This window comes from Heloderma suspectum, chromosome 1 (genome assembly GCF_057233095.1).
Source record: "Heloderma suspectum isolate Gila_16-S chromosome 1, 16-S_ref, whole genome shotgun sequence".
Lineage (NCBI taxonomy): Eukaryota > Metazoa > Chordata > Lepidosauria > Squamata > Helodermatidae > Heloderma > Heloderma suspectum.
The window spans coordinates 187498727-187509580 of NC_139458.1; the positions used below are offsets into that span (position 1 = coordinate 187498727).

The following is a 10854-nucleotide window of genomic DNA, read 5'->3' on the forward strand; positions in this document are numbered from 1 at the left end:
AATTGCACCCTAAATAGCCTTAGAGTAAAGGTAGGCAACCTGGTGCCCTCCAAGTGTTTTGGACCACGACTCCCATGGTCCCTGGCCATTGGCCATGGTGGCTGGGTCGTATGGGAGTTATAGTCGAAAACATCTGGAGGGCATCAGGTTGCCTACCCCTGCAGGCTTACAGCTTGAATGATAGTTGATAATATGAAAGAGAAAGCAGAAGAGAAGTAGCTGCAGATGGAACGAGCATCCCAAAAGCCAACTTAGCTTTTGCTTTTAAAATGCAAACCTGAAGTAAGAGCCTCTTTAAGCTTCCTGTGTGGAAAGAACATTTTCTTGCATTGATTTCAATAGAACATAACTTTCTGGTGCTTATGCTTAAGGTTGCAGCCTTAAAACATGCATCTTGTTGTCATACAAGTAGTCAACGAAGCTACTAAAGGTGATAAATTTAAGCCTGTCTGTGTGAGTTCTCCCAACATGAAAGGTAAATGCGTGTTGATGGGCAGCCGTACAAATATGGTAAACAAATAAATAAAAGAAATAAACTTTAAGAAAGACAAGAAGTAAATTTTATATGCTGTTGTTAAATGAGCATTTTCAGTTTTTACGTACGCAGTGGCCACAATCCAATTAAGGCTGCAGTCCTGGGGGTAAGCTCCATTCAAGCCAGTGGGACTTACCTCAGAGTAGACATGCATAGAAGTGTGCTGTAAAGTTATAACCCTAAATTCACTTACTTGGGAGTAAGCCGTATTGAACCCAATGGGAATTACTTCTGAGTAAACAAGCATAGAATTGTACTGCATGTGCACTTAAGTCCATTGGGATTATGGCCTATGTAAGTAGTCCACAACCACGGATCAATGTGACATTTGTGTCACTGGCTTCAACAGGATGTGGCCTGTATCCTGTACAGATCTCAAGATTCAAGACATACTTTGATTTGATATTAGAATCTCCTATGTTCAGAAGTTTAAATGGCTTTATTAACCACTAATGCATGTCCAAAGGCTTTGCTGCTGCTGCTGCCTTTTCCAGGACAAGATTGTTCTTGGTTCTCAATTTCTGTGGGATATTTACTGGAAACTTTTCTGCCTTTATTTTTCCTATACCTGAATATGCATTTCTCCACTGAAGCCTGCTACTGCATGATACCTCATGCTCTTGCGAAACTTGAACTCATCTATGTAAATATGCATTGTGTTTGCTGGATCGCCAGGATGACCACTTTCATTTGCTACATCACTGCCAAAGAAGCCGAAATGTTATGGACGGGAGGAGAATGAGCTGTGCCTCAGACAAATCTAGCAGTTCTCTCCAAATCCTAGTCCCCATGGAAATAGCTCAAGGTCCAAGCATGGGGGCAGGGGGACACGTTTTGTGTGCCCCCAATCTAGGCTGCAAGTCATTACTATGAGGGGAAAAAAGAGATTTTCTGATTGGCTCCAAGCAGCTTTAGAACAGAACGAGCAACATTGTAAACAATGGCCAGGATCAGATGACCAGCAGGGGAAACAATGCAGCGCTGGATGTTCCCTGCATGTGCCAGCCACGCGACCAGGATTACCCTAATTACCAGCACCACGTCGTGGGTTGTCGGGCTGTCCAAACCCATCATGCAGCGTGGCTGTGGTGGCTTTTCACCCACCTTACAACCCATGGCTTGCAATGGGGTTGTAGGATGGGTGAAAAGTCACCACAGCCCCACTGCGTTTGGAGAACACAGCAACCTGTTGCGCAGGTAATTAAGATAATCCCAGTCGTGCGACCGGCACGCTCGGGGCGGGGGAAACAACCAACGTTTCAGAGACAGAGAGAAGTGTGCTTTCCTACATGTCTCTTAAGATCTACAAGTCCCCCATTTCCTGGGTTTCTGCTGGCATTTCCTCTATATAGGCCAGAAGAGCCAACCAGGTCTGGCAGGAAGAGGAGGAAGGGATGTGCATCGTGATGATGAACGCTTATGGAGATTCCAGGGCCAGTGGGAGCCAGTGCTCCAGATAATATTTACAGGTTCCAGAACACCCTTCCCCAACCTGGTGCCTTCCAGATGTTTTGGACTTCAGCTCCCATCAGCCGCAACCAGGACAGCCAATGGTCAGGAATGCTGGAAGTTGCAGCCCAAACATCTGGAGGGCACCAGGTTGGGGAAGGCTGCCTAGAATACATATGAGTAAAGGCATGCCTGGCACCAGGTTGGAGGGGGCCTTAGGCAAAGTTCCCCCAGGGCCCCCCCCAAGCACTTCCCTGATAGCCCCCCCCCCCACCTTGATGGTAGTCTCCATCATCTCTCCACAAGCTTTCATGGATTCCCTGGTAGCTGACTGACACAAAGTGAGATACCAGTCCCCATTCCCCCACTCGAGTGCTCTGTGATGGGTAGAACACAGAAGGCGAGACATGTCTCTTTCTTTGAGTGTATAAAGAAATACGGGTTGCCAGGAGGCTCCCACTCGCATTCACTTGGAACCTCAGTAGAAGCCCTTGCGCGATCAGGATCCCTGCTTCAACACCAGGGAGGCAGGGCCAGTGTACGCAGGGACATTGGGGATGGGACTTATGTATATGCCCTTAGTCCACTGCCCTTTGAGCCCTCTCCCATGCAGGCTGCCCCCATTTGTGGGGCTTTGCTTCCCAGACTTGTAAGCGAGATCAAGATGGCTGCTAATTACTATTACTCCAAAGGACTATTACTCCAAAGTCCACAAGCTCGCCTCGGTCTTGAATATGTAGGAGGTATTACCATGCTGGCCCAAAAACCAATTTTCAATTTTTAAAAATATATTTGAGATTAGTGAATGTGTTTTCTGCTTACATGCTTCAATTGCACTGTTTGCTCTCTCCTGTTGCTATTATCTGGGGTGTCACATTTTGCAGCTGCCTCTCTGGAAAGGGACTAGTGGAAGGACGTAGTCACCCATGTAACGGTAATCTGGATTTTTCCCCCCCTCCTGTAGTGCGGGTTCTTCCAGCGTTCCAGGTACGACGACAGCATCCCCCGCTACCATGCTGTAAGAATTCGGAAAGAGGAGAGGCAGATCAAAGATGGGAAAACTAAAGAAAATCATGCAAAAAAACAGTGGATCACAAAGTGGAATGAAAATGAAAGTTATTCCTAAGGATCCCCCCCTTGAACTGAAGGGTTAAATGGTTTTAAAGTGTTTTTGATTGACATGATGGATGGACAGAAGGAGGAAGACCTATGTACAGAATTGGCTCCCCCCACCCTTTTGCGTGTGTGTAGGTTTTTTCCAGAGCTTTGTTGTTTTGTTTTACAGGCCTAAATTTTAAGACTGTCCAAACCTATATGTATGTATGATCTAAACTGGTCCAATCCTTTAAAAAGACTCCATTTAAAATCCAGACCATCAGTCCAGAGAGGGAGAGAGGATCCTGCAGAGGAAGTATTGCGATGACTCGGGTTGCCTTTTCTTTCTATAGAATGGAGCCATACAAGTCCCTCCCAGGTAGCAGGTCTGTTTTCTCCCAGCTACGCCTCTGCAACTAGAATCCTGGCTGTCTCCTAGCTTGTGCTTCACCACCACCTCTCTGCAAGGCACGGGCAATGGCTGCCTCTTGGGCGGAATCCAAAAAAGCCCATAGCCAGTTCCTCTGGCTGCAGCCCAAAGAGAGATGAAGCAACCCGAGCCATCATGAGGCTCGTTAAAAGTCCCTTGCCAGAATCTGAGCTGTATGTTCCATCTTGGCTCCAGAGTTTGAACTGCAAATTCAGTTTTGCCTCAACCTGTCTTGAGTTTTTGGACTCCACTTTCTTGCCCTGCATCACGCACCTGAGTGGCTAGATCCTCCCTCCCATCTGCATGAAAGATACTGAGACCATTTTCCTAACTATGAGTGCTCCTACATTTCAGTGTATTAGTCTTTGTTATTTAAATTACAGAAGGGGATACCCTATTGCATTGAGTATCACTGCTTTGTAGGGAGAGTTGTCGCTCGCCACAGTTTTTTTGGCGGGGGGGTTAGAAAAATGGTATGAGACTCTTAGTTCGCACAAATAGCCCACCATGGCTTATGTAATTTATTTAAGCCACAGTGGGTTCCAGCAGCATAAGCGGCCATTTTGAATATTCGAGCCACAGTTTGTCATGTCGTCCAAACCTGGGGACTGCAGGTTAAACGACCCTCACATAACCCTAAAACAGGCCATTGGTTGTGTGATGGTTGTTTAACCGTTGCATAACCCACTGTCTCCGGGTTCGGACAATACAACAAGCCATGGGTTGAATATTCAGGAGCTCATCGTGGCTTAAATAAGCCACGAGCCACAGCAATCATGTGAACCCAGTCTCTGAGTGTGTGAGAGAGAGTGGTATAACCTGCCCCCCACTCATACTTGTAGAACAACAGGCTGGCCGTTTCTCCTCAGTTGTAGCAAGCAAGATATCGGCTTCTCAGCTTGATTTGTATTTGCTTGTCTGAGGAACTGTTTTGTTAGTGAATTTCTAAAATGAAGAGTCTGTGGTCTCAAACCTGTCTGGCTATCATGCTGCCTGGCAATCTATTGCACCTCGAAATCTGGAAGATATATATATATATATATATATATGTGTGTGTGTGTGTGTGTGTGTGTGTGTGAATGAAGGAAGGAAGGAAGGAAGGAAGGTTGTGATTATTCAGTGGTGAGAGGTACTCTGCACATGGTCAGAGGTTATTACCCACATTAATAGGATTAAGCCATGGCACCGAAAAAGGTTCTAAACTCTAGTGGGCCCTGGTTCAAATTTAACCTTTACTCATGTTTGCTCAGTTTTAGGGGAACATGTGGTCTGGATTTTGAGAGGCTGGAAGTATTTTATTTGTGTGGTTGTTGTTTTTGCTGAAAAAACTGCATGTGACCAGAAGCAAATATTTCCTGACATTTGTAAAGCTTTGATGTTTTTGTTTTGTTTTTACAATGTGTGTGTGTGTGTTTCCATAAAATGCATGAGTTGGATCCAACCTACATTAGTTGAACTTAGTCCCCATTTAAATCAATTGGGTTTAAATTAACTCATGACTTAACTTGTCCCATTGATGTCAATGGGATCCAAGTTCAACTAACTTACATTGCAATCTATACATGTCTACTCAGAAGTAAGTCCCATTGAGTTCAGTGGGGCTTACTCCCAGGTAAATTGGTATAGGATTGTAGCCTTAGTCTCGATTCAACCCCATGTGTTTAAGAACCGATACAAAGTGGTGTGGCTCAATTTCTTAACAAGAGGTGCTGAAGCTCAACTTTGTCTGGAAGTCATGCTCACATGGAAGCCTTTCCTCCTATTTGTGGGTGTGTAGAGAATAGCTGGTGTTTCTCAGTAGGGAGACCATGGCACTCTGCACATGTTTAAAAGAACTCTCTTTCCTTTAAGTACTGTACCAGTCCTAGTGCAGGGAAGAGAGGGGAGTTTAAAAATTATAGACCCACCATTCAGATGTTACCACCATTGTTCACAGTGGCGTGGGCTTGTGTTTTTCAGGTAAATTTGAGATCTCTAAAACTGCTAATTCCTTGTTCTAAGACTTATGTGTAGCTATGGTAGTTAGTGTGATCTTAAATGTGCAATAGATCATGTTTCAATAATGTTTTAAAAATCAATTTGTGTGAATCTGTTGCTCACACCAAATATACACAGGTTTGTTTTTTAAAGCTTGAATATTGGTTGTACTTTTTTGTATATACTGTAAGTCATCTTTATATATTTATTTTTATCATAAATCTTTGCCTTTAACTAACTGTTAAGCCAAAGATTTTTAACTGAACTTTAAAAATAGGGAGCAATAGTATATAAAAGAGTTCAGTGAATTAAAAGCAAATACTTTCCGCCAAATGTGCCAATACTTTAACCTTCAATGACTAAGAGCATAATCCTATACATGTTTAGACAGAAAAAAGTCTTCCAAGTCCCAGCATTCACCAGCCAGCCATGCTGGGAATTGTAGAACATTTTTCTGTCTAAACATGCATAAGATTGTGCCCTAAAACATTCTTGGAAAGCTCTTCTTTACACATTTCTGATTATGTAGTATGGAGGTATTGTATCTTCTAAATAATTTGTGCACTAATTCATACCTACAGAAGTTTTATCTATAGAAGTTTTATATTACTAACTTAATGGAAAATATGGCAAGTGTTCCTTGGGGTGGGGAAAGGTTTTCTAGTTCTGTGTTTGAAACAAGATAGCTACTGCAGATGTCATAGCACTTGAAACAAAACATAAGTTCCAAAATTTAACTATGGATCTATACTGGTCCAGTTTAAGACTACTGAATAAATGTCCTAAATACCTAAATTTTAATTGTAAGAATTAATTAATTCCATACGGTTGTGCTATTTGATACTCGTGATTATAACAAAAGTATTTACAGTTTTTTAAGCTACATCTAAAAAAAAATTGGTACTGGTAAAGTAAGAATTATAAATGTGCTCTAACATTTACTGTACATGAAATATCAACAGAACCTTTACTATGTGGATATTATTTGAGAAAGGATGAAAACTATGCAAATCTTTAAATATTTACCTTGAAACACCAGATGCTATATGCGTTGTACTCTGTAGTCGCACTTCAAAAATTCATCAGCTGGGAGTGGTTATTGTCCTTTCTAAGGTTTGGTTTCTGCTTGTTAATTTTAACTTTTCTCATTTCACTTCCGATGGTTATCCAAATGACTCTGACCACACATTGTATAAAAATTCTTGATTTTTCAAAAAGCTTTGTTTGCTAAATGTGTAAGCTCTCTTTTGTTAAACTTCAGTTACGATTCTGGTGCCTGACACTATAATCCACCAAACACGGCTGCTTTCTCCCCACCCCACCGACCCCGACACATTGTTTAAATTGGGCTTACACAGGAGCCCCACAGCAGCTTGCACGTGGACAGCACCTTATCGTTTCAAATCCCATCTTGGTGAATGGGCTTAGTAACTTGAAGAAGCAGAACTCTGAAACACTACTGCATCTTTTCATAAAAACACAGTTGTGTCCTGGTATCTTATTAAAAAACAACAACAAATATATAGGCAACATTAAATTAGGGCTGGTTTTAAGTAAAAATGTCATCTCATGTCACATCACTGGTATATATTCATTTTTATACATTGACTGCTACTAACATCTAATGTTAAATCATGGCTAAAAATTACCTGTGGATATTTCTATAAAAGTGTGAAATAAATTTTGTATGAAAACCTCTTTCTGTGCTGGTTGTATTTGTGTACTACACATTTTTAATTTCTGTGAATGCATTACAAACACTTGTTTCAGTTAGGGCCACTCCACACATTATACACATCAAAACACATGCCCAGGTCAGCTGAATTTTAAAAATACTCAGTATTCATATACAGCAAAAACCAAATTATACTCTTAACCAATATATTTTGAGTGCAGAGACAAATCCAGTATATATGTTAAATGTGGTATGTTAAATCAAGTAAGGGCGCAGTCCTATGGCTGCTAGACAGCATTTAGACGGCCATAGGATTTTTAGTTTCTGGAAATCGAGCTCGGAGCCAGCGCTCTGAGCTCAGAGTGCTGGCTCCGAGCTCAATTTCCAGAAACTGAAAATCCCAGAAACCTGAATCTTCGCTCCCTCCCCCGCCGTCTTGTAGGAAGCCCGGGTCACCCCCAGCTCCGTGCTCGTAACAGCAGTGCGGAGCGGCTCATAAGGGGGCATTCCTGGGAGCAGGGACTGTGGAAGTGCGGTTACAATGCTTCCTATGTGCCATCCAGCCTTCGCTCCTGCCCTGAGATGCCCCACTTAGACAGCCGAAATCGGCTGTCTAGCCACAAATGCAGGGCGGACGGAGAGTGGAGGAGAAGATCCCCTCTGCACCCTGCCCACCCTGTATGGGGTAGTTGGCCACCTCCAAGGTTGGAGGTGGCTGACTATCCCCATAGGATTGCACCTTAAATATGTTTCAGACTCAGAGTAGAGACCTATTCGAGCACTAAACTAAGCCAGTGGTAACTGCATGCTTTTGACAATATAAGATTCAAGAATTCTTAGCATACTATATGTGTCAACTAAACTTCCTGTATGAGATAATTTAGTTTATAGACAGAACTAACAGAAACACAAGGAAGTTTAATGCACCTATCAGAGAAGAGAGGGAACAGGCTATAAATTTAAAATAAAATAAAGCACCTGGCTCAGTTGGTTATACCAATAAATTACACAAAGCCTTTAACATGCAGTTAATCCCAAGATTAACTGACTTGTTTTCATACTGTATAAAAACAAAGATATTCCCAGTAAATGGATGGATGCAAATATGATACTAAAACCTGAAAAGGATTTATCAGGCGTTCAGATTCAATAATGCACAGTATGACTGGTTTATAAAATTCTAGCCTTATTATTAGCAGACAGATTAAATAAAATCATGGGTTCTTATATATCAAGATCAGATGGGGTTTAAAAAAGAACCATTGGTTGAGAAAAAACATCAAGAAAATTAATGATACAAGAATACTTATTTGGTTCAGTATGACAGGTTGCTGTGTTGATCCAGCAAAAGCTTTTGATATGGGAGAGTGGCATTTTTATGAGGGGTCTCTGCTTGGGGCTACTTATAGGGGCCTGGATCACTTTATTAAATAGTACCCACTTGCCTAGGGTTCTGGAAAATGGACAGTTGTCAGGAATTTCACAGTTTAATAGCGGGTAAGGCAAGGTTGCCTATTAATATTCAATGCCCTAATCCATTTGGTTAGATTAAACCCAAAATATAGAAGGAATTAACACTGCCAACCAGACTTGGAGTGCAATCCTATGTAATTCCAATCTTTAGATGGAGGGCTCTCAGACTGGAGCACTCTGCCCATCCAAACCCTGCTGGCAGTTCCACCTCAAAGAACATTTACAGCTAGACGGGCCTCTCAACCCATCTAAGAGACTTGATGGGCAGGTCGGATGATGGAGAAGCTCTAGGATGGAGTGGATCCAGCCCACTCCCCGCCCACCAGAATAGTCCCTTTCCACCTTCCCTGTCCTCTTCCAGGTTTGCTATTGCAACCTCAGAAAGGGGAGCAGCTTTGGGGCGGGGGGATCCACAATCATATCTCCTCTGTGCTTGTAGCATGGAGGAAGAGATCAGCATTTTATGGCACCCCAGACATCATCTAGGGGCCTTAGGACTGCTGTGTTACACTCTTTTTTCCATGAGATAGTTTGCCCAACTTAACTACTGTAGTTTTGGTGACCTAACAGGTTACAAAGCTAACCTGATGGAAGGTGTAAGAAATCAATACATTTCTTACCTAGATGTAAGCCCCATTGAACTTGTTGGGATTTACTTCTGAATAGATATGTATTGGATTGTGCTTTGTGTTTTTCTAATTATATCAATGAATTTATTAAAAATAATCTTGATTCTATTGTAGCCAGGATGAAGCAAAAGCTGTTGGAATGGGTAAAACTAAAAACGTCTTGCCTTGGCAGGATTGCCATGGCTAAGATGTGTGTGCTGCCTAAACTTAATTGTTTTGTTAAACAGGGCAGTAAAAATACTATTCAAAAGTTCAACTTGATTCAAACTAATATGAATGAATTTGGAATTACAAGATCCCCAGAATTTAAGTGAAAGTATTACATAGCAAAAGGTCATTGATGAACAGATAGGATTACTAAATATGACAGACTATTATTATGCAGCTGTTTTGACTGTTTTAATGCTACTGGTGGGAGGACAGTCAGGATAATACCTGCCAGAATATAGAGCAAGTGGAATTTACTATGCCTCTGAAAGAGTAGGCATGTTGTGCCTACACAATGAGTGTGTATCTTAAAAGTCTGGAATAAATAACATAAGGTCCTACAGGATACAAAAGATGTACTGCAGTGAATCTAATCAGTGTTGGCAGTGTCATGCCCATAAAGTCGACTTGTTGAATAATTGGTGGAATCCAACAATTTTGGGGGGAAAGTGGTGGAAATTAAGTACTTGGTGACTGAGAATAATCCTAACTGGACTTGTGGTGGGGAGCAATCAGCCACTTTCAAAGCCCAGTCCGCTGGTAGGTGTTGTGGAGGGTGGGACAGCTTTCCTGGGCTTTTTAGTCTGGTAGATCTTGACAGCTCTGTGCTACCTCCAGTACCAGAGGCAGTGAGCCTATGTACACCAGTTGCTGGGATCATGGGTGGGAGGGTGCTGTTGTGCCCTCTTCTGAATTATTTCCCCCTCTCCACTGAAACTTAGGGTGCAATCCTATGTATGTTTAGACAGAAAAAAGACCTACAATTCCCAGCATCTCTCCAGCCAGCCATGCTGGCTGGGGCATGCTGCGGATTGTAGACCCTTTTTTCTGTCTAAACATGCCTATAGGATTGGGCTGCTTCCAGACAGGGAACTGGTGTGTGTGTGTGTGTGTGTGTGTGTGTGTAGGTGTGTGTGTGTCAGATTTTCTGCATTAAGTATAAAAAAAAATAGACCCGGTAAGAAAACACAGGAGGCTCATGAGTAGAAGACGAGTGTACACTAGGTTGCAACCCAAACTACAAGTTTTTTTTTATTATTACATTTATATCCTGCCTTTTTATCCTCTTGCAAGGAACCCAGGACAGCTTTTCAACCTGTTCATAAATGATCTGGAATTAGGAATGAGCACTGAAGTGGCCAAGTTTGCGGATGACACCAAATTATTTAGAGTGGTAAAAACAAAAAGGGATTGTGAAGAGCTCCAAAAAGATATCTCCAAACTGGGAGAATGGGTGTCTAAACGGCAAATGTGGTTCAATGTAAGCAAATGTAAAGTGATGCATGTTGGGGCAAAAAATTCCAACTTCAAATATAGCCTGATGGGATCTGAGCTAGCGGTGACCGACCAGAAAGAGATCTCGGGGCTGTGGTGGACAGCTCAA

The 10854-nt window shown here is 42.3% G+C and overlaps 1 protein-coding gene across 2 annotated transcripts in view; it reads left to right on the plus strand.

Moving 5' to 3' along the window:
* The window catches only part of ITGA6 (integrin subunit alpha 6), an 81719-nt gene extending 74535 nt beyond the window's left edge, over positions 1–7184 (plus strand). The window contains exon 26 of one of the 2 annotated variants that reach the window (XM_084812879.1): positions 2949–7184. Coding sequence is in view for 1 of the 2 variants with exons in the window: in XM_084812873.1 (XP_084668999.1) it covers positions 2949–3110 (162 nt within the window). In the remaining variant the exon portion in view is untranslated. The remainder of the gene's footprint in view (positions 1–2948) is intronic. The other variant, XM_084812873.1, reaches the window with a different exon arrangement.
* Positions 7185–10854: the final 3670 nt, after the last annotated feature.